This window comes from Triplophysa rosa, linkage group LG17, assembly GCF_024868665.1.
Source record: "Triplophysa rosa linkage group LG17, Trosa_1v2, whole genome shotgun sequence".
Taxonomy (NCBI): domain Eukaryota; kingdom Metazoa; phylum Chordata; class Actinopteri; order Cypriniformes; family Nemacheilidae; genus Triplophysa; species Triplophysa rosa.
Window position 1 is genome coordinate 17,460,818 of NC_079906.1, and position 25,559 is coordinate 17,486,376.

The 25,559-nt window shown below is 39.1% G+C and overlaps 1 protein-coding gene across 2 annotated transcripts in view; it reads right to left on the reverse strand.

Annotated features, from left to right (window-relative positions):
• agbl4 (AGBL carboxypeptidase 4) overlaps positions 1-25,559 on the reverse strand; it is a 287,406-nt gene that overhangs the window by 20,961 nt on the left and 240,886 nt on the right. For both annotated transcript variants that reach the window (XM_057357635.1, XM_057357636.1), the window contains 3 exons: positions 11,439-11,528; positions 8,656-8,770; positions 5,139-5,250 (listed from right to left, as the gene is read on the reverse strand). In XM_057357635.1, coding sequence (XP_057213618.1) covers positions 5,139-5,250; positions 8,656-8,770; positions 11,439-11,528 — 317 coding nt within the window. The remainder of the gene's footprint in view (positions 1-5,138; positions 5,251-8,655; positions 8,771-11,438; positions 11,529-25,559) is intronic.

Consider the following 25,559-nt stretch of genomic DNA (forward strand, 5'->3'; position numbering starts at 1 on the left):
GACACCAGAGGACGTCTCGACACCTTCATTCCCTCTTTTCTCTCTCTCGTTTGCTTGGCAAACACACAGGCATGGGTGGGTGGATGGGGGTTTTCGAGGTGCAATATTCATCTGAGCAACCTGACAGGATCTAATACATTTGTTTCAGACGGAAAATTAATTTTCTAATATTAAAAAGGTCAGAAATGAACCATGGCAATACCAGCCCTTTTGTCATCTTTAACAAATTATCCAAAATGCTGTTGTCAGATTGGTGGGGATATGAGGGCCATGATGAATGATCGAGGTAATCAGCCAATCAAAAAGAATCCCTCTCCCTCCGTGATAAATGGGCTGGAAAAGCAGTGTTTTACGCAGCTGAGATGGGTCCATTTGTTTCCTCATTCTTCCCCTCCCGTCTCTCTTTCCTTTTTGCTAAACAAACACTCTGCGCTCATGGACAGATTATACACACTTGCATCAGTAACTTTGAGTCGTTTCCCACCTGACCAAAGCTCACTCGAGAGTGTAATGTGGCAAATTGTTTTGGTTTAAAACCCGCTCAGGTGACGTTGGCGTTCAAAAAGATGGATCGAACGTGAAAGTGTGCATCAATGGGGTGTTCAAAATGTGTCTAAATATGGGCTTGTGTACGAGGCGCACAGCATAACAAAAAAAATGAAAGCTTATTATGTTGTGCTTTTTGCTATACGACTCAGTGACAGTGGCAAAATAAGCTCTGTTTAAGCTCATTAAGCGCACTCATTAGGACAAAAAGAGCCATATCCTTACCACACATGTGAACTCGGCAGATGCCGTGTACAAATGCTTAAAAAAATAGATTATTAATCAGTATAATTTTAGCACTGCTGCCTTTTGTTCGGCTACATTAATTCATCTTGGTAATTTAATTGCTATCTCTGCCAGCACGGGTTGAAACATATTTGGCTTGGTGTAAGTCTAACGATAGTGTTAATGGTTACAACAATGGGTGTTGTAGAATAGCATGTGGTAGCTTAGCATGTGTTTGTGTCTGAACATATGTATTTTGATGTTGCATAGTGGGCAGTGGGCATTGCCACCGAGGTCACTGGCTGGGCACCCCGAGATTACCATCCCATCTTTGATCTATGCTGTGTCTAATGTGATTAACCCAACAAGTGTCATTCTGGCTTTCGATTGTCTCGGGATGGCATGTATTTGTGTGTATAGCTGTGAGATGTTTGCTGTGGTGTTAGAGAGGAATGTGCATCTCTTTTGAGATTTATTGGCTAAAGTTAGTCCAATCCAAATGAGTGAACGGCAACAACCGCATAAGTAATCCAAAACTACAGCCGTATCCAGCCATTACTGGCTCACATAAGAAGACTTATCTCGCAATAATATTCTTCTCATTGTGCACATCGTGATTTCTCTTGTCTCTTGATTTCCCAAGAGTAACACTTAGTAGGGTGCATCTTAAAATCAAACCTAAGAGCCATCACAATTGCTCCAAAAGCCATAAGAACCAGCCGCCCTCATTTTCAATGAAGATCATCAGGCACGCTTGGGTGTCACAGCGGTTTGAAATTGTATTTCATGACTAGCGCTTACATTTCAGGTTAGGTACCTCATAAAACGCATCCCGTTCCTCAGGAAAGAGCTGTATGTGACCTCTTTATCAAGTCAGTGTGAAAGCTCATACAATGTAGTTGCAAATTATTATTAGGTGTGGTGTAGTTCACCTAAAAATGAATTCTGTCATTATTTACATACCAACATGTCGTTGTTTTAAACCTGTATTTTTATCCGTGCACATCAATAATTTTTAAAAATGCATTTGTACTTGTAATCTTTAATCAAAAACGTTAACCTCCACCCCCTCCTGAAACGACCTCTTCACTTCTGGTCACGAGGAATGGCACGAGGGCGGGGCTGCAATGACTGACAGATTGCAAACTGGCGTTCACATCTTTCACCTATTAACGACCAAATCAGTTTTTGGTGGATGAAATCAAGTCCCGCACTACATTGTTTTCTCATTTCAGAAGCAGTTTCACTCGAGTATATCGCACGATACGAAAAAAAAGACAATCGCTACTTCCGTTTCATGCCGACTTTAAAGTCCCAGTGAAATTAAAAATGACAATTCTTATTTTTTCATGAAATATTGCAGTGTTTATACTGTAGTAAATAGCTTATCAATGTGGGTCATTTTCCGCCCTGAAATGACTATCCATCTGAAATGACGTAAATTAGATGGCTTGGCCGGAGCATCCGTTAACTCCTCCCCTTCAAATGTCTGCTGCCAGTTTAACTTCAAAATCAATGCAACAGCTGTTTTACACATCCAATAAATTCGCAGTGAAAAACGCTAGCCACACCCACTAATTTTCTCCTTTGAAACTCCTTTTCACTCGGAAATGTGTCAGAATGCGGAAGTAAAAACGATCGCAACTTCCCGTTCACGGGGACTTTAAAATGTCTCCTTTTGCATTTATATACACATTTAGAACGACACGAGGTGGAGTAAAAAATAACATTTTTAGAAGAAAATAATCCTTTACAGATTTGGAAAAATATATATTTAAAGGCATGGTGGGTGATCCTGTCCAGAAATTTCTTTACATCCTGATAGCAATCAAAAAGTATATAATAATAATAATAATATTTTTATAATTATATTTCGTCTGTGAAAGGAGTAGAACCAAAAAACGTTTGCCCAATCAAAACGTTCTGGCCGAACGCTGTGACTGGTCATGTGTACATTTTCAGCCAACGTATTTTGCATACCACTGCGCACCCTGTTCACGCAGACATCATACGTCATCAGCGCCGCAGCGCTCAATGCAGGGAGAATGTCGGACGATCTGCAACAATCAAACTTTTCTGCGGAACCCACAACAAGTAAATCTACAAAACGAAAGTCAGTTTTTGAAAAAGCAGTGACCAAAAAACGTCTGGATCATGAAAGAGGAAAAACTCAAATTAACATCGGTTCAGTTTTTACACGATGGCGACAGCTCCGACACGCAAAGGGTCTGAAAGACGATACCATGGTTGCTCTCTTTCTTTTGGACAGGTATGTACATGCTTCGAGAAGAATTTAATGGATTTAGTTTGTAATTCGTTACGTGGATTTACGAAATATATTCATGTGTTTGGAGGAGGCGTGGCTTTGGATGGCGAATCGCATAGAGGGTGGGATTATAATTTCAGTGCTAGCAGGCTAAAGTTAGCACCGTTCCAAATCAACCACTCCACCTTTAAACCATACAAGGGCATTTTATGAGGTATTACATCAGAGTAACCTAACTCCGTGGGGATTGTCTGTGTAATATGTGTACTGTTGCTTTGGATAAATGCATCAGCTAAATGACTAATTACTTACTAAGGGAAATAACATTTTCCTGGTTATGTTCCCTTGGTGACCCTCATCGTGATGAGAGGTGAACTTCCGACTTCATGTGCTCGAACTGACAACAACTCCAACGTACTGTGGGTTTATTATTAGCAACAGCTATACAAAAGCAGGAGAAGGGGGACTATGATCTACCCAACCTCACTAAATCTCTTTAAAAGGACAGAAGGGAGTGAAACAAGGACACAAAATAAGGGATCCGGAGAGAGCTATAAAATGTTTACCTCTCCCTGGAGTCCATCTGCCCTGCCTTCATCCGCTGGCTCCTCGTAAAACCAGCATCTTACACATCTGTCTAAACCTGATACACGCTTTTCTCTTCTTTTCTCTTTTTTCCTCTTCCTTTCCTCTTTTCTTTAAGGCACAATGAAGAAGCATTAATATCACACGAGCTGGCCTCATAACCAGCGGCCTCGTGCCTACAGCCGAATCACATCTGCGTTCAGTATACCAGAACTCCCGCTTCCCTAAAACTGCTTGTTATTCTGTACATGTAAGATCATAATGTGATGAAGTGTGTGTATATATTTGTAGCGATGTGAGGGACAAGGGGAGATCAGTCTACCATGAAGGAACGCATTGATCAACGCGTCAGGCCTGGGGGAAAGGTTAAGCCGTGTGGCGCTGCCCTCCGCCCCTGCGTGAGCGTGCCTGCCGGTTTTATCAGGATGTGAAAGAGCAGGAAAGGGCAGATGATTCCCAGGACAGCATCTGACCTTCACTAATCCGACAACCTCACTCTTCTGCTATAATTAACATAAAGGAAGTAGAAAAAAGACAAGAGAAGACGCTGTGCATGGGAGACTCACCTGGTTTGCAAACACACACAAACTCATACATACATAAAGACTCAGAAAGATGCTGAGTTGTGCTAGGTTAAACGGAACATTGGCCCTTATATGCTGAGCCAGGATGTGGTTAGACACATTAACATTGAGTTTCATAGACAAACTGATTGTGTGTTTAGGGGTGGTGTACTTGATTGTTGGTCAAAGCTTAAATACACATACAGCCGCAAAGACCATTCCAAATTTTCATTTAATCAGCATTTCTAGATGTATTGTGCCCATTCCAGTCCAGTGTCTGCTGAATTTCAAGACACATGAAAAGTGTGATAAAATCGTAAAAAACTTTTTTTAAATACATGTACAAATATTACTGTATTGCATAAAAAGTGAATATGAACTTGTTTTCTTTGCAGTATTTGAGGTCTGTACAGATACAGAGCAAATTTTCTGTTATTTTGACCTGTTCCTTCAGTTTTCGTTCTGCAAATAAATGCAAATAGAAACAATATTTTATTTATTTATTTATTAATTCGGGGGAGAAACATTTACACTATCAAACAAGTTTTCTTAGCGATACCTGGCATCAGATCGGATGTTGTCGCATATCAATGGCAACAACACTTAGGAGATCAGATTTTTTGGCATTTGGTCATCCGACCTATAACAGCCAAAAACTTACAGTATCTGACTGTCCTCTAAATTGGATTTTTTCATCTTTGTTGCACAACAGATGAGACATTACTTTACAAGTATCAAAAATATGTATCAAAATATCAGAATTTGCAGTGTAAATGCAGCCGTACTGTTTTTTTGCCTTTATTTAAAACTCCACAGTAAGATGAAATTGGAATGGTGAGGATTTCAGTTTGCTATAAGACAGACTGGACAACAAGATATGGCATTATACACAGTATCTATATTTTTAATAGTGTTTAGTAGGTGTATATACTGTAGATGATATAATCACTCACCGGGTCTTGGTTCATTTGGACAATGAGTTGCTTGACAGCATGCAGAGTGGGGTGGGCCCAGGGGGAAGGATCCTGCCAATGACGGTTCAGATCAAAGCCCATTAGAGAACACCTGCAATTAAAGAAACCAAACAATCTGACAATGAAAGACACCAACACAGTGTCTTCCAAATGTGTTTCTGTCCTCACTCAAGCCAAATAAAAAATCAAAGCTAACCTAAACATATTTAATGTATGGATAAACATTTTTAAACTTTTGGAGCTGATTGATATTATACCAATGAGATTTCATGGGGGCGGGGCAACCCAAATGATTAGATGTCATTCATTGTGGCTGGTCAAGACAAAACGGCATTCGTTACTTTTATTGATTTAAAGTGATATAGTTATTCAGTTTGAACAGCACAGTTGGGCTCAGCCATACAGATTCAATGTGTGTGCGTGTGTGTGTGTGTGTGTGTGTGCGTTCATGTTTGTATATCCCGGTGGGGACCTAAACCTGAATACACACCAACACATGGGGACTCGTGTCACCGTGGGGACCAAAATTGAGGTCCCCAGGGGCAAAAAAGCTAATAAATTGCAAAAAAAAATGCAAAAAGTGTTCTATGATCTTTAGGTTTAGGGATAGGGGATAGAATATACAGTTTGTACAGTATAAAAACATTACGCCTATGGACTGTCCCCACGGGTATAGTCAACCAAAGCCTGTGTGTGTGTGTGTGTGTGTGTGTGTGTGTGTGCGTGCGTGCGTGCGTGCGTGCGTGCGTGCGTGCGTGTGAAAAGCCAAAGAAAACTCTGCATCAACAAGCAGACATTTTCAGTATATTATTCTCTATGAACTTGAGCAACAGGTGCAGATGTTCCAAGGATCACATTGTTACATATTACATACTGTATATACAATATTAAATATTTGGTTAATCTTACCAAATTTTATATGTGCATATTTATCTATTCTGATACAGTTTCATCGGACACACGCACCTGGCCCGAAGTTTGATTATAATATAATAATTTAATTTATATTGCATTTGTATTAATATCAATTTATATTCATATTTTATTGTATGTTAATTGTATTAAATTAAAACTATACTCAACTGTTATTGATTCTTTGTGGCGGTCTACCGGAAGTTAAGGTTTATGTTAGGTTTATATTGTAGCTTTCCTGTAGCTCAGTGGTAAGAGCATGGCGCTAACAACGCCGTGGGTTCGATCCCAGGGGATTGCACATACTTAGAAACAAAATGTATAGGATAATGCAAAGTAAGTAGCTTTGGATAAAAGCGTCTGCCAAATGCATAAATGTAAATGTAATGGTTTCAGCGGCAACAACGTCTATATAGTATATCAGTGTTTCTCATTTAGGGGCACAGGGCCCACTTCTTAAAGGGCCTCAACCTGACTTAAAATGATGCTGTTGTGACATTGTGGGGGGGTAACTTTACTAACAGTATATTAAAAAGTAATCACAGACTACACTGAAGATAACCACACTGCTGCTCATTTCACAGACACACCCACAAAATTGCAGCTATCTGGTAGTATTGAGTGGATTTTCCACGCCATCGGAACACGCACCGGTAGTCTGTGTTCTTATGGCTATAGTGTGACCGTCTAACACCGCCCCTTTCCCCTGAGTCTCTGTCTGTTACATTCTTTCCTCGAGGCAGCAGACCGATAGAGGACTAGACAGATGCCTCGGCCCCTGCTGCTGTCCAGCTGAGGCTCTGTGACTTTGAGCTGAACCTATAGTCAATGCTGCCGCTCTCAGAACAACACTAATCCCCAGTCAGCAAGGATTGATCCCATGTCCCCTCCTGCATCTGCTCTCTCTCTCTCTCTCTCTCTCTCTCTCTAGGTGCAGAAAAAGCACTGATTCAGCACAAAGAGAGAGAGAGATGGATCAAATCTCTAATTATGGAGCTCATTGGCTCACAGCGAGGCAGTATCGGTTAAAGTTGCTGCTCAGAGCACCTAGGGGTCAGTAGTGGCGATGTTCCGTATGTCAGCCCTGTCGCTAGCATTGATCCACCTCTGCAGTGCCGCAGTGTGAGAGAGTCGACACTAGGTGGCAGCCAGCATCGGGGTTTCGGCAGGCCTTTGGGAGAACACAGCGAGCCGCTGGCGTATTCAGAATGATCGCCACCATTATATAAAAGCCAATAATGGGATTAGGAGTGAAGACAACACCTGCCGTGCATGACCGACTGCAGCCCCAGTGCAGACTTTAGTGGCTTCAACACCCACAACCACTATAGCATGAGATTTGATTACAGCAAGCAGGTCTCAGATCAGCATTAAAGGGCAACTTCTTAGAACTATGTTCATTTGCACATTTATACAAAGTAGTGTGAAAAGTAATACAATTGGGAATTTCTTTTGAAAATTCAATGGTAGCACAAAGAATTGTAATTTCGAAAGAAAAATTGCTTTTAGTGTAACAACAAAATGGTAATTCGGTAGCCGATTAAAAGTGTTAAATAAACATTTTAGCATCAAGCCCGGTTATGATTTGCTCATTTTATGACCCGTGAGAATCAAATACCCTCTCTCAAGGTGTCATTAAGCAGAAAACTCATCTTCAGCAAGTTGAAAAGCATCCTGAAAATATTACATAATGCATACCAAGAAGATTTGGGGCGTTAAAGGTTCTATTATTAAAATGACAAGGCAATTCACTTTCTGAAAGGAAGGCTTTTGTACAAACATTCTTCTCCTAAGTACTTCCATGCTTACAGTTAAGGTTAATAACACATTTTTCATTTTCAGCATTGATTAAGCATGCTATTATACGCATCACATGTAGGGTATTTGCAGAAACATTAGATGATATTGATAATCAATGTCTGAAATGTCATCTATAGAAACTAGCAGAGGTCGTCATGACATAACATACATCCTATGAAATTATGGCAGAGGATTGCAACACAAAAACCATTTATTATTATAAATTGAGAGTTCATTTGCAAAAACAGATAACTTTGTTTTTAAAAACTGTTTTCTTATTGTGCATTTTAAGTAATATCCACTAAACTGTAGTTGAGTTGCTTTAATTAAGTAATATTAACTTAAAAATACAGCTAACTAACACAAAAAATAACACGATTTGTGAAAATGTTTAAAAGTGGAGTTTTCAAATAGAAGGAGACTCTTCAAATAGAAACTTGAAAAAAAACAAAGTTTAGTTTTCCTCACATAAAGATGTAATATATAGAGTTGTATAGAGGAATATAAAGAGTTGGATAGTAACTATAAGGAGTTATATATACTGTAGCTGTTATGAGACTTTTATGATGCTTTTGTCATTTTTGAACTCAACAGCCTGGATTCACATTCACTTTTATTACATAAAATGTCATTATATTTTCATTATATTTTCATTATACTAGTGTGTGCGGCGCAAAAGACAGAAAGCTATACTGGGTGTAAGTCAATTATGACAGAATTCATTTTTGAGTAGTTTTTGTTGAGCTACTCCTATAAACAGTACTTGTGCAGGTTGCTTTCTGACCTGTAGTTTCCCAGGTAAACGCCATCAGGGTTGAGCATGGGCACGATTTTAAAGACAACATGATCGCGCAGCACCTGTGCGATGGGATGCTGGCTGACCAGAAAGTCAATGACACCTGCAGCAAAGACAAAACGAAAACAAATACACACAATAATAAGTCCACCCATGAACAAATTGAGTTGAGAAAGACAAAAATAATTGGACAATAGGAAGAATTAAAACGTACCTCCAGTCAATACAAATGAAATAGAGCAGACAACACAAAATAAGAGAGACGAAGATCATACTAATTAGAGTAAAGAATGATTAAGAGAGAGTGAGAGAGAGTGAGGCATGTCAATAGTGGTGGCCACTTGTTGTCCTTCAAATTGCCCTGTACTGAGAGCGAATAATTGACAGGTAAACAAAAAGAGAGAGAGAGAGTGATTGTGTGTGTGTGTGTGAAAGAGAGAGAGAGAGAGAGAGGGCAGACCCCATCTCATTTCCCCCTCTTTCTCAACTCCTCACCCACTCTGTCCTGCTCATTAGTGCTAATGGAGGCATAACAAGCTCTCTAATTGAGTCAATGTGGCACAGAAGCAGACCACACTGCTATGCTATCTAATTGCTTGAAGTTCCCATATTTATTCATGCATATCGGCACGGCGCGTGTCTGTTATTAAGGTGGCCGGGCAGGTGACTTTGAAGCTTCATTTTGACCAAACTTCCGTTGAGTGTAAAAACCCTCTTCAGAATTACAACAAGGCCAAACTCAGTCATTAGCTACATGGACATTTGCGCTGAGAAAAGACAGAACGCTGTTAATCGCATTCACAGACCGTCCTCCATTATTTGGCAGCACACAGCGGCGGTGTCTGATATCAGCGATACCAACGCTGGGTGTTAGATTGCTGATATAATGGATACTATATACATTACATACAGTCAGGGTCAGAAATAGACATTATGGGCTGTGGTGCTGTTTCATTAACCTGGACTGAGTTTAGAACAAATGATGAAATGAAAAGATTCTGTACTATTTGCAGTTCACTAATCAAACGTAACCAAATTTGTGACAATGACCATGGTAAAAGGTCAGATTTTTTATTGTTAACAAAAGGTCAGTTTCTTCATGCTTCCACTGAAGCACATAAGATGCTCTTTAGAACATTATCAGAGCATGCTGGGAAAAACACAGATCATTAGGTTTTGCACAAACCTGTGGATTTTATGCCAGTTTGAGTGCATGCAGTCATTATAGACAAATGCATTTAGCATGCATTAATGCAGATGTGCTCAGAATGCAATAAGAATATATTTGTACACTTTGAAATATGTATATTCACACACTGCAAAATCTAATGTTTGTCTTTACAAAAATAACCAGGTCTAACCACAGTTTATATTTTATATAGGCCTATATTTTATATTTTTTTATTACACGGCTCGTTGAAATGCTTGATTCTGATTGGCCAGTTGCGACATTTGCAGGTTCGTTATTCCCAGACAATAACCTCTCAAAACTAATAACACACGGTAACCCGGATGCAGCAAATCATTTTGACAGGTTTTTTTTGACAAATGAAATGTAAATATATCTTTTAATAACATACAGTATATGACATTGTATTTACAAATGATTAAACCAAATTGCCTGTTCGTGACATTTGAACGCCGTTTCTTACCTTAAAACCGAAAGTAAACGGCTTTTCCCCGCGGAAGGTCTGCATTCGGTAAAAATTATCGAATAAAATATTTCAAATTCACATTTCATGTCCAGTTTTCGGGTCCTGATCACACTGTCAGGGCTTATTTCTGCGATAACAACCGGCTGCCTGTACATTATCCCTTAAATATTATATAAATTCTGTAATTTTACTAAAACCATAGTAACCACAAATAAACCATAGTTTTACTACAGTAACCACAGTTTAACACTGGTATTTGTAATCAACATAATCAATATTGCAATCGATCCGTCAAAAAAACATGTTTACTTTACTTTTACTATAACATAACTCTAATAAAAAATATAATAATACTATATAATACAAATATTAGATATTTAATCAAATAAGTTAAATAAACAAATAAATATGAAATAAAATATAAATACATAAATAATATAAATAATTACTGCCGATATATAAACTCATATACTCCATTCTAACTGCAACTACATTATTTTAACTAGACACGCACACACACGTCTAGAATCAATTATAATTAAATAAATCATTTGTTATTCATATTTTATAATAATTTAAATGTTATTTTAAAAGGAGTTCATTCATAAAGGATTTGAATGTGGGAGGAACAATGAAAAATGTAGTACTTTAGTTTCTTACTATACCCATTACACAGCGAACCTTTGTCATATTGTACTGTTTTTGTAACATTTTAACTTGGTATCAAGGGCATTTATTAAAGCCTTTTTGGTGTAATGCAGACAACAAATGTTCTTGATAGAATTGAAATCTGGGCATTTTGTCAGACTGGTGTGTCAGCAAGTGTTGTGCCCTGTGACAGCTAAGGTCTTTCAATCACCTGCTTTAAACAGATTTAGGAGTGATGCAGAGAAGGTGAGTTGACACTTCCTCTAATCTGCGCTAGACTCTGTGACCTCCTGTTTTCTATTCCTCCTTCACTGCCCTTCATTCACAGCAGAGCACGACACAACAGAACTTAAAGTTACAAAAGAAAAACTGTTGTGATGCAACATTGGTCAGTGTTTTGTACTTCGACAGTTCAAGACATCACTGTGAAATCTGTGTATGCGTGTCAAGAAAAAGACAAGGTCTTACCGTGACAGATAAAAGAAGCAGGTGATTCTCCAGGATGAACGCGGGCTGTGAGAAACACCACCGGTTTTTCTCTCTCTTGGTTCAGATGGGCTGCAAAACACACACAGACACATGGAAAGGTTACTCTCGGCAAGCGGGGGTCCTGGCAGGACAGGGCATGTGTGGTCAGGAGCCATATGCCTGGACCCTAGAGTTTTACCCCTCAGACGTGCAGTAGGAAACAGTACGACAGCACAGGAGTGAAGGGGAATGTCAGAGTTTGGAGGATCTTTGACAAAAATGTAATTTAATATAAATAACTATGTCTTCAGAGGTGTATAAAGACCTTACATAATGAAGCGTTATGTTTTTATTATACCTTAGAATGAGCTATTTCTTTCTACATACACCGCAAGGTGCCCTTACATTGAATTCGTCATCAGTAGCCTAAACGGACAAACTGCTCTACAGAGCGTGTTTCCTAAATATGTTATCTTCTTAGACAAAGAAGCAAAAACGTGACGACATCTTAGTCAGCCTACATAGTGCTTTAAAAGCGAGGGGTGAGCCGTTGGTTGCAATTCGCAACCTTACTGCTATTTCATACACTGGACATTTAAAGCTGATTTTTTCCTTTATAGAGCTGCATATTAAGAGACAAGTAGCATCTTTTGGACTGGGGCTTTCTATTCACCCCACAAATCAAAGACAGGAGTTTTCTCAAACTCATTTGGATACATTTCAGCTTTTTAGAAAACAAAATACATTACATAAATCCATAACTATTACCTAATTCCATGCCGTATCCTTATCACAGCTGCAATAATGACTCCTAGATCTGTTTCCAGATATTTAGTCCTCTCATTCTTTACAATCTCCAAAATGATGCAGAGATGAATTTAATGCACGGTAAATCAGTCCCTCTTTGTGCACAATTTCAGTTGTGAATGAAATAGGGAATACTATTCAAGGTAATGAAAAGCAAGGCTGGACTGCCAACAAAAGTCTGATATACTTTACTTCCCTTTTAAAGTCTGATATACTTTACTTCCAGGCAGAGGATATTTCAGTTTCAGAGCATTCTGTTCCTCCAGACTAGATGCTAAATGCAAGGAAATTTGCAATTTCTTCTCTTATCGGCCCTTACGTGGGTTGACCGAACAGGTACGTCAGATAGAACTTTTCCAGCGCGAGCAAAAAAAAATCACATGAAGAAAAACACATCGGTTTCCACATATGGGCAGACACATACACATTTAGAAGGCTGTTACCTTCACCCATTAGTAGTCAAGTAGATAAAAACATGTCGTTTCTTTGTCATTTGCCACATATACACCAAAAACACCAAACAATGTGTCTTTCAAGTAATATGGATGTATCTATTCCATGCAAGAGTGTTGCTACAGGATGACAAATAGACATGTGTGGACATATTGTGAACTGTCTACAAAGAGGCTGTGTGTTTGTGTGTCAGGGGAATATCTATAGAATTAATAAGGCACAGTGAGACGAAAAACGCACGCATGCACACAGGCACACAGGCACACACACACACACGCACACGCACACGCACGCGCACGCGCACGCACACGCACACGCACACGCACACGTACCTACACACACACACGCACACACACACGCACACGTACCTACACACACACACACACACACACACACACACACACACACGATGGCTCAGCAGTCTAAAGAATAGCAGAACACGGGTCAATCCACAAAGATATCTCCCACACTTCCAGAGTTGACCGCGAATGAAACATTAAAACATCCATATGCATTATTCAGCAGGCTCCTTCTGAATATTATATCCATCCATCACTAGCTGTAAAGACAAGCATGGCCTAATACATTATGTCTGTGGTAACTCGGGCTCCCACGGGGCTGTCTTTAAGTCTGGAAGGGATTGCGAATAGTGAAGGGAAATGATTAGAACTGTGCTGCTGGGAACAAAAACTCAATCCAGCTACCAGACCTGCGATCATTGTTGCGTTTTTGCACTAAAGGCAGTTCAGGAAAACCTGTCATCTTAGATTCTCAGAGGTCCTCTTTTACACAGAGCAAGAACAACTACGTCTGCAAAATTTTACCATATCTTCTACCAAAACACCACAGTCGCTACAGTTGCTGCTACTATAGAGTATAATTGAGGTACATTTGCCACCACTATGATCACAAAAAGAAATGATAAAATGCATTGTTTCTGTTCTGGATGCTGATGGGTGATGCATAGTTCCTGGCATGTTAGAAAACAAAACATAGCAACAGCTATGATGTAAAACACCTGTTTGCACAAACACTGTGTGTATCATTATATAGTCCCATACAATAATGTTCTGTAATTTATGTCTTTAAAATTCAATTTATTTAGTAACCATTTATTAAAAGGAGGCACTTGAGGTTGTAAATTGTCCCTAACAACACCTATTATGCATGACCACATGCCTCTTGTAGTTAAAGTCGGCATAAAACGGAAGTAGTGATTGTCTTCTTTTCCAATATTGTGACGTATATCCGAGTGAAACGGCTTCTAAAATAAGAAAAAAAATGTGGACTTGATTTCGTCCATCGAGAACTGAGAATCGTTGGAAGTTGGGTGTTGCTAACAAAATGGAGGAAGATTTGAATGCCAGATTGCAGTCAGTCAGTCATTGAAGCCCTGCCAATCGCACCGTTCGGAAGTCAAGAGAGGTCATTTTGAGGGGCGGAGGAAAACGCTTTTGATTATAGATTATGAGGTCACATGAAATAAAAAAGATGAAGCACACAGATAAGTCATTTGTAAAAAAAACACTACAATATTCCATAAAAATTGTGAGTTGTCCATTTTAATTTCATGGTGTCTTTAAAAAATGTCGAAATAGAAGTCTTCGTAACAAATTAAAGCTGCAATCCATAACTTTTGCTTCTCTATCACTATTTTTCTTTAAAACATAAAATGTTTTTTTTATGGAGTTACTTTTTGGACGTGGGTCAAACGCACATTATTTGCGAAATAGTGCCAGACAGTACCAAACTAAAATTATAAATCATTATAATACGCTATAATAGATAAGGAGAAAGTTTTGATTGCTAATGAGTTATTGCTCAATAACTAACTTTTGTGTTTTTTAAAAAAATTTAAAGTTATGGATCAAAGCTTGTTATCATTACAGCCTACCAGGCTCGGGGCTTCTTCCCTAAAAAACAATTTTTAATAGGGAGTTTAACAAGGACAAATTAAAATAATACTAAAAGATTTAATGGTATTTTTCAATTACATTAAAACAATTACAACTCAACATTAACAGCAGTTTATAAAAGTCAAACTGATTCAAGTCTGCAACATTGTGTTGTGAAATGTACTTTCTGAATTAGCAAAAATTACAGTACATTGCAAAATAAGATAAAAGAGACTTCACAATTACAAAAATGAGCATAACAGTGACATCCGTATTATTTATAAATTCAAATAAACACATTTGCCATGTCTTTAAGGCCACTAGGCCTCTGGGTTTATTTGCCCCGTCCATAATCCATACTTGAGAACACAAGGTGTAGCTGGAAACCACACTGTAGTGAACAGATGATTATCTTTCATGTAAAGCAAATGTTACCACAGTTATGCACACGCACGCACGCACGCACGCACGCACGCACGCACGCACACACACGCGCCCTCCTCCCACAGGACTGGCTTGTCTTGTATGGCTGGTCAATAATATATCACAGTCTCTCTCACTGTGTCCTAAACGACTCCAGTGATCGTTCAGCTCATTGCTATGTACACAAGCCTAATATCCTATTGATCTCATCTGGGTTTGTGCTGAGCCAGAGGAAATGCTGATTGCCGCTATGCAACGTTTACCCATATATATTCTAATCTGCTTCCTAGGGGACTGAAAAATGCTCGAGCATGGGCTGCAATCATAAAACAGTTGCATTTTAAGACAAATATTTCCCAGTCTCTCTCTCTGCGTTCTTCACAGAGACGAATGGCTTTGCCATTCAGAAATCTCGACGGAAACGTGAGCACTTGCATCGATCAGTTATAAATCCCAACTCGAGCCCGACCCCCCCCGTGACAGGAAGAGGGGTGTAAAATCACATAGCTATTTTCACAAAAATACTGAAGGCAAATAGCACACTTTGATGTGGGACAGATGGAGCGAGCTATGTGTTTATTTTGTGCCAGGCGCATGCCTATAGAATCCCTCACGTACCCCCCATCCATTAAAACGAGCATTAAGAAACTTCTTTATGAATCATTGCAGCTATATACACTTTTTCTCTAAATTGATTCTTTTTAGGATGTGTTTTTAATGTTGGTTTGCCTCAGCATTTTAATCTGTGTTTTTAATGTTTGCCTTTATGTTTATGTTTACTAGAAGTGCTCTCACAATACACCTGTTGTTGCATCCTCTGACCTGCAGGTGGTGCTGAAGATCAACAACAGATTCTGTCGCCAACACATCCAATCATTCACTACCTACAGCCCTGCAATGGCAGAAAAAACTTACAAAACAAGACAAATGTGCTTTAGTAATCTGAGATGTTTTTCCCCAGCACTTGTTTTGCTGCCTCAGTGGTTTTCTTACACTATTTTCCCTCAACATCTGCCAGACATCGTGATGCCTTAATGCATGGATGTTACCTTGACCGATTTCATAACCCATCTCACCGTGGTACCTATAAGGACCTGCAGGGACATAAACAACTTTTCTCTTATAGAGACGACACGCTCCCAATTAGACCATAAAGCACCAGTAATGGGCTGACTCTGTTAAAAGAACTCGACACCCCTGATCCATATTTCTTTTTTAATGGTGAGCCTGGCCGGTGCTGGGAATCCTCATTTCGCTTAAGATCCCACTACTCCAAATCATATGAAAGGTCAACAGCCCCGTTCGGCTCCCTCTACTGTCACCCGCTTCCATTAGGAATGAAGTGGCGGAGGAAAAACAAAAGGAAGAGAGAGACGAGAGAAATTTGTGTTGACAACCTTGGTTGAGACAGCCACCTCAGCGTATTTCTCACCTGCGCGCTACAGCCCGACACCTGAAAATAAAATATTAAACACGTGTATATTACGATCAGGCGCGATAAATATGTAAATGCCGTCAAAGGAAAGAGGTGTCTTTGAGGAAAAGTGAAAAATCTAATGGATTTTGAAGGTTATGCAGATTGCGCGGTGCATCCTTTCCTGCGCTCGATGTGCCACTTTTAATGCAAACTGATAAGACATGAAAGGGTCCTGACGTAACACGATTACCCGGGATCTTTAAGAGAGCTCGAGACCAAATAGATCCGATTCAGCATAAATGGCAGCTTGGCTCTGTTCAACAAGAGCAGAATAAGTTTCATCACCAGGGCCTGAGACAGATGACTCGAATACGACAGGCTGCATTTATTCTGCTGTGTCCTTTCTGTAGAAACATACATGTAAACATTTTTTAAAGTGATATTGTCTTACCATGGATTCACTATAAATGTAAGAGGACCAATGTGGAGATTTTAGCGGCATCTAGAGGTGAGATTGTGAATTGCAACCAATGGCTCTCTCCACCCCTCCCTTTCGAAGCACTACGGTAACTCTCACAGGACAAAGATGACGTTGCATTTTCACTTCTTTGCCGAAGGAGATAACATATTTATGCAACGCTCTCTGTAGAGCAGTTTGTCCGTTTAGGGCTACTGTAAAAACAACATGGCGAATTCTATGCAGGGGGACCCATGGTGTATGTAGATAGAAATAGCTCATTCTAAGGCAGGGGTTCTCAACTCTGACCCGCGAGATCCATTTACCTGCCGAGTTTAGCCCCAACTCTGATATAAAACACCTGAACAAGCTAATCAGCATCTTTAGGAATAGATGCTTTCAATTTAATGCGGCGCTGTGCAAATCTATCAGCGTATGACATTTAAGTACCGCAGATTGCTCGGTACGCATTTGAATCGCTCTCGCGGTACTTTAATGCGATATGCCAAACAATCTGTTGAACGGGTCTGTTCCTGAAGTCACTGATTAGCCTCTTCAGGTGTTTTATCAGAGTTGGGGCTAATCTCGGCAGGAAAATGGATCTCGCGGGCCAGAGTTGAGAACCACTGTTCTAAGGTAATAAAAACAAAACGCTTCATTAGGACTTAATACATGTTGATATGGTGAAAACTAAGTTATGAAACATCAACAGCTGAACATTTTCCTCCAGGTAAATAGAGGAAAAATACTATACTGTGTATATACATTATACCCTATATCTGAATATATTTAATATACAGAAATATTATTAAGCATTTACACAATAATACAAGTACTCATATTGTGCTCTTATTTACATCATTTCAAGTGTTACATTGCTTCCAATCATAATGGTGTGTAACACTTTTCATCTATTACTAAATATGATATTAAGATCTAGTTCTTATTACAATGGTACAGTTTGGCACATATACTTGAAAAAACAAAGGATGACACTTATATACAGTAAGTCTATAAGTTATGTTGGAAAATGTAAAAAAATGCAATAGCCTCAATCTTGCCTACTTTTCTGTAACTACAGACAGTAAATTCCTATATTTGTCATCACAAAAGCCTATTTTTATGACCGCTATGGGAGAGCCCTGGAAATGGCTCTTTTTCATTGGTGGTTGATTCTATGCCCCCCTCCAACCTCCACCCCAGGATGTCGGGGGCGCTTTCCTCCAAAAGCATCCAGCTATTCCAAATGCCACTCGCCTCTTCACGCTGTGGTGAATTAGCATCAGTTTGCTGCAGCGATGGAATGACACGGTCGCTGTATGTGCGTCATATCAGTCGACACGGACTAGCTGTAAATTGTCAGTAGTGTTAAATTTATACAGGGCACAGACTGCTGTACCTCTCTCTAGCTTTCTCTCTCCAGTCTCACTTTATTCCTCAAGGACGGAGCTTTAAAAGAAATAGAGTTTTATGCCTGTGGATTCTTCCTGTGTACAGGTCAGGTAGAAGCAGAACAGGCAGTATGCACAGCTTCTACTCACACAACTGGCTGCCCACAAGGTCATAAACCATTTCAACCCCCTCAACGTAGCTCTCTCACCTCCGAGCATCAGACCACCTCTTCAATTTAAGATCCGATTCTATTCAAACGCTGCCTCTTTGAAAGAAACCCCTTGACAACATCCATTTTATTCTTTAACGTGCCATTCCAGCATTTATCTGGGGCACATCTCGGCTGGCACAAAGCCGACGACGAAAGGGCCGCGTCGGACCGCGAACGGGGGAATAACATGGGTCAAACTGGAGGAGAAACAAGAGAGAAAGCGTGCGTCCGGGTCAACAACCCGCTCGACGGAAGCACGAGTCATATCTGAACCTGTAAGTGGAGGCTGAAGTGCGCAATCAAGGGCCGGAGATTTCAGTTCCCACAATGCAATGTAAGACGTGAGTCACTCCAGAGGATTACAATGGCATGTTATGACACCGGTATCAGACAGAGCTTGAAGAGAGAGAAATACCTCAAAACCCAGCATGTAAATACAACTCCGAACCCTCTTAAGCCCCGTGGATGATGCAGGGGATAAAAGCACAGAGCGCGGGGGTGATTAGAGATCGATTTACCGCAATCAAGTCCCCCCCTCTCCGTCTCACCCGCGCTCATCTCTGTAAAATGGAGAGAGGATCTCTGCTCTCGACAATTTCACGACAATTGAGGTTGAGAGAGGGAGGAAGTATCATCTGAACAAGTGGAAGGGAATAAAGAGAGAATGAGGGAGCAAGGGAAAGAAAATTTGTCATTTAGTGGGTGGTCGTTTTTGTTCGCTTGTTTTTACTCAAAGCGCCGTTGAAAGATTTGTGGTAGCGAAACGGATGCTAATTGGGTTAATAAGGAAAGGCCAACCTGTAAACCTGCTCTGTGGCAGCAGCCGAGGACAATTAAAATGATTCATTTAAACCAAGGGCACAGGTTTTGTTTTAACATTGGTAGGGACGTTTTAAAATCAAAGCCATGCAGATTCACCTACACTCTTAAAAATAAAGGTCCATAAAATGTTCTTTACAGCAATGCCATAGAAGAACCATTTTTGGTTCCACAAAGAACCTTTTGGGTTAAAAAGTTAAAGGTTCTTAATGGAACTATTTAGACAAAAAGCTTCGTAAAGCACCTTTACTTTTAAGAGTGAACCTGGGAAATACATTTGTTTGTGGTTTTGTCAGTTTTCTTTGAAAACAATGTGAGTTATGTACGCCCTGCTGAAAGAAACAGAACCCTGCCCAAAACACAATAGAAAATATAATGGATTTAATGGTTATAATGGGAATTAATGGATTTAATGGAAACTATAATGGTATTGACTGTATGTGATGGATTCTATCGGTGGGGTCCCTGCTGAAAAAATCAATAGAAACCATTACAGAAATTCTAATGGTTTTACAATAAAATACCATTATGAACCATTAGCTTTTTCCATTAAAACCATTACAAAATGCCTTTTTGTAGTGTGTTTTGGGCATTATTCCAGTAGGATTTAACATCCTACCAATATAATTCATCACATACCAGTAGAACCATTACAGTTTCCATTTAAACAAATAAAAATCCTTTGAAAACCATCAAAACCATTACAACTTCTTTAATGGTTTCTATTGTTTTTTTTCAGCAGCGATAGAAACCATCACAGAAATTCTAATGGTTTCCATTAGAATACCATTACAACCCAATGACCTTTTCCATTGAAACCAATACAAATCCCATTAAAACCATTATAACTTATTTAATGATAACCCTGCAGAAAAAAAACAATAGAACCCCAACAGAAACCATTACAGAAATGGTTTTAATGGAAAAATCTAATGGTTCATAATGGTATTTTATTGTAAACCATTAGAATTTCTGTAATGGTTTCTGTTGGGGTTCTATCGTAAGTTGTAATGGTTTTGATGGTTTTCAAAGGATTTGTATTGGTTTTAATGGAAACTATAATGGTTCTACTGGTATATGTGATGGAATCTATTGGTGGGATGTTTAATTCTACTGGAATAATGCCCAAAACACACTAGAAAAAAATGAATTTTGTAATGGTTTTAATGTAATGGTTTCTATTGGGTTTCTATAGTTTTTTATTCCATTATTCCAGTAGGATCCCTGCTGAAAAAAAACAATAGAAACTTAACAGAAACCATTACAGAAATTAAAATGGTTTCCATTAAAACCATTATAAAATTCCTTTTTGTAGTGTCTTTTGGGCATTATTCCATTAGGATTTAACATCCCACCATCCATAAGCCAATTACAATAATGCCCAAAACAACTACGAAAAGGAATTTTGTGATGGTTTTGATTGGGAAAAGTTAATGGTTCATAATGATATTTTAATTGAGAACCATGTTTTTTATTAGGGTTTTATTTTTGTTTTTTTGGCAGAGCATTTTTGTCTGCTATCATATGTACACTAAAATCCAAACACTAAAAGAAATCTAGGTATTAGGTACTGCTTGTTAAAAAGTTAAAAAAAAAGTGTTTAGATTTAATCTGATTCCATAAAATTATTTTCAATCTACGTCAAAACCCTCTAAAAAATTGCTTAACCTTAACACTAGAGTGGTCAGCTACAATATCATTTTAAACAAAAGAACAAACTCTGAACTTTGAAAAATATAAATATATGTAAAAATGTTTAAAGCTCGTTTTAAATTTACTAACAGCGATAAAACTCATTTACGCAAAAGTCAGCTTTCCTGTAGCTCAGTGGTAAGAGCATGGCGCTAACAACGCCAAGGTCGTGGGTTGGATCCCAGGGGATTGCACATACTTAGAAACAAATGTATAGTATAATGCAATGTTGCTTTAAGCGTCTGCCAAATGCAATAAATGTAAACGCAAAACACAAAAGAAGATATTTTGAAGAATGTTGGTAACCAAACAAGTGACTTCCATTGTATGGACAAAAAAAACCACTGAGACATTTCTCAAAATTACTTTCTTTTGTGTTTGATAGAAAAAAGTGAAACATACATGTTTGGACTGGTATGTTGGTGAATAAATGATGACAAAAGATTTATTTTGGGGCGAACTATCCCTTTAAGCTTTCCGTTGTGAATTGGGGAAGACAGTTTATGTATTTGCGCAATAACCACACATACTACATTCATGTTCTGCAGTGCGACGTAAACACGGAGGTGCAACAACCACAATCACCAAATGTTTTAGGTTTTATTCAGTATTCATAACTCTGAAGAAAGTCATGTGCCTATCATATATCCCCATGATTCAAACATCTAAAAAGAAAGAGATAGATTAAGACACAACGAGACCCAGAAGAGATGGGACGGAGTGAAAGAAAGCAGCTTTCTGTGGCCGAAAAAGTCCTTTGGCATCAACTGACAAATCCAATACCATCTTTCTATCCTTTTAACATATGAGCTTTCACAGATGACAGAGCATGTGAAATTGGGACTTGAAACAGAAAGAAGAAAACAGAAAACATCGAACTGCCTCTTGACATTAAGGGGAATAACGAGAGAAAACGAGAGACGGACAGACAGAGCGGGAGAGAGAGACATCTGTCATGCTTAAGGTCCTTTTGCCAAATTGCTCGCTCTCGGTTTGGCAGCATTGGTCATAGTCTCTCCGATCGCCCAGATTACTGCCTCCTCCCTTCAAAACCGGAAAAAAGTGGAGAAAGGGGATGGTGGTCTTTGCTCTGAATGACAGAGAATCAGAGACAGGCAATAACAGGTTTGTTTGAAGACAGCACGACTGAACTTTATGGCTGCCTTGCTTGAAAGGACGAGTTATAAACGAGAAGAAAAAAGCAGTCGTGATTTCTCTGGGATATGCCCCCAGCTGTGCTGCCCTCTCAGAATGTGACGGTGGGGGCTCGAGGGGTGTGAACAAAAACAGGATCGCTTGCCACTTGATGGCCGATGCTGCCGTGGAAACAAATCCGGTGCTGCCGTGGAAACAGGCCTGGATTGAAACAGGCATTGAGACATCACAGAAGGTAAACCTAGCATGAGATTCAAGACACTTTAAGTGGCTGAGGTACAGAGGGAGAGAACTTTTGATCTATGGCATTGAGCCTGCCCATATATACTGTATTATGAATAGAAATATGTGGAATAATTATGTGGAAAAAATGATGTTGGTAACCGAACCAACAGCAGTAACCATTCACTTCTATTGCACAGACACAAAACCAATGTGCAAGTCAATGGGTACCGCCATTGTTCGGTTATCAACATTCTTCACATATCTTCTTTTGTGGTCTGCAGAAAAAACAAAAGTCATACAGGTTTAAAATGACAGGAGGGTGAGTAAATGATGACAGAGTTTTTATATTTGGGTAAAGTGCAAAAAGGGACCTATTGTATCAATCTGCTACCTTAAAAACAACTGATTTTGTGTGCAGTATGCATCAGGCGGTCAGTGTGGGCGGTCTAGGCGGGCCGTTTGAGACTATGCAGAACGCATCTAACCTTGTGCAATAAACCCTTGTAATTTCAAAAGGTCACTTGGATCACGCCGGGCTCGATACAGCTGCGGTTTAACATCACCGGCTGGAACGAAGCGAGTAATAATTTTACACACTCCACCCACTCAGTGTCCCAAAAAAGGCTCGGACTGTAAATGCAATTGAAAGAAAGAAGGCTTTTTTAATATAGGTTATTAGTTTCCGGCCCCCCACAGAGTTCTAAATAATTTCTCAAAGCAACAAAGTCCAGACGGGAAAACTCTCTCTGCAGCCAACTTTATTATGTGTTACAGCTCCGAGGTTTAATTTCACTCATGATTTTTCCTTTTTTTTCCTTTTCTTTTCTCACTACACAGTGAGATCCCTGACACTCAATTTACAGCCTCACCCTCGCTGTCAATCTCGATCTTATACTCTCAAAAAATATATTCACACACAGGCCTCGCTTTTAGCCCGGGGCGGCAATTGTGGATAGCAAACTATTTTCTAGAAAGATCGCTTTCTTTATTTCTCGCTTCTCTGCTGTCTCGCTCGCTAGGTTGTCAGCGGTTTATTGATTAAGCAGTGAGAGAAGAAGGTCTTTCAAATCTCTCTTCACACTAATCAGGAGAGAGGGAGCACTTGTGGACGGAGCGCAAAGTCAACGCAGTCATTTCTCACGTCAGTGAAGACGAGGAAGACGACGAGACTCTGGAAAACATACACACACAACTCCAAAGACAAATTCATCGTAAAACATGAACTGTGAGTCTAAAGGCGGTGGTGTGATACAGAATGGTAGTGTTGATATCCAGAATGTTGCGATTCAGAAAAAACAACAAAGAACATCATCATTGTGCCCTTGACGCTAAACCTCAGGTGGCCCCAAATGTACTTTTGCTTTGATAAAAACAATTAAAAGAAAGCATCCACACGATCAGGTGTTCACTGATGTAAGAAAACCCACTGCATTGCAAGTTTGAGAAATATCAGGAGACAATCAAATGCACCAATAATAAATATCACAAGAATATTTTCATTCAGCAGATGTTTTCCTTTGCCTGACAGAGTTTTGGTGGACCACAGCTCTGCACATTTTGCAGATCTTTCATACTTAAGGGATAGTTCATCCAAAAATGAAAATGTTGTCAACATTTCCTCACCCTCTTGTCATTTTAAACCTGTATGACTTTCTTTCTTTTGCAGAACACAAAAGAAGATCTTTTAAAGAATGTTGATAACCAAACCACGGCGGTACCCATCGACTTACATTGGTTTTGTGTCCATACCATGGAAGTGAATAAGTACTGACGTTGTTTGGTTAAATGATGACAGAATTTTCATTTTTGGGTGGTGGACATAAGTTTCCATTAAGTATAAAAATCATATACAAAACATTTATTGTGTTATTTTAAAATAAATGCTATAAAATTACAAAAGCCTAGAAAAAAACTTTTTTTTGAGCAGGGACCTAATTTAACAAAATTCGGACCTCTATCCACTTCTCATAAACAATCGTTCTGAAGATATTTTTGTAATAGTAATTCAATTGCAACAAACATGCTGCAAAATGTAAAACTTCATCTTAAATTTTGTTCACTTCATCTGAAAAGCAGTTTAAGTGAAAGGCAGGGTCTAATTGTGTTCAAAGGTCTATAATTATCACACTGAAATAATATTAAATATTACTTTGATGCATTTACATGTTTAAGTGTTGTAGCATCACTAAAATCTCCGTGGCTGTGAGTATATAAAAAGCTTTTATACGTGCTCCGTCACAAATCTACAATATACCTTTGCATAGTTCACTTTATATTAACAAATCATTCTCAAATTATAAATCTGACCCCATATATTTCTGAATGCCTAATTCTATCCTTTTAACATATTACCACTATTTTACACTCTGTATCATTATAAGCTGCAGTCACACAGAAAGATCTCATTTCACAGATAAATAACACACTCCAGGACTGTTAAACCTTTGTGCTTTAATTACTGTCATTTTCACCTACTTACATTACCTCTTAAAACCTGCAATTGACCAACCCACTTCAGATCCGACTGCACTCACACGTAATGAATTACGTTACGCTGCTATTAAAGACAACACATCAAAATACACCATATTTACTCGCCTAATAAATACAACGGTGCACAGTATGACTCATAAGTGCATGTTAGTTTAATGTCAAATTCGTTTCCTTATATCTTTCCTCAAACTATGCAAACATTTCTTGCCTCAGCTTTCTTTTTCGGAGAGAAATGTAATATTAAAGGCATAGTTCACCCAAAATCGAAAATTCTGTCATCATTTACTCTCCCTCTTGACATTTTAAACATGTATGACTTTCTTCTGCAGAACAGAAGTTATTTTGATGAACGTTGCAATCAGAAAACCGTTGGTCCCCATTGATTTTGGAATTGGTTTTTTGTCCATACAATAGAAGTGAAAGGGCACCCACGATTTCCTGATACCACCGTTCTTCAAAATATCTTCTGCAGAAGAAAAAGTTATACAGGTTTGAAACGACAAGAGGGTGAACAAATAATGAAAGAATTTTCCTTCTGGGGTGAACCAGAGCCGTTGAGAGAGAGAGTCGTGACCAGAGCACGTGAGCGAATCGGATCGAGAGCGTAGTGGGAAGCGGAGCGTTATTATTTTTCACGGACCGGAGAGCGCCTTTCTGAAAATTCCACTCCGCTCGCTCAATA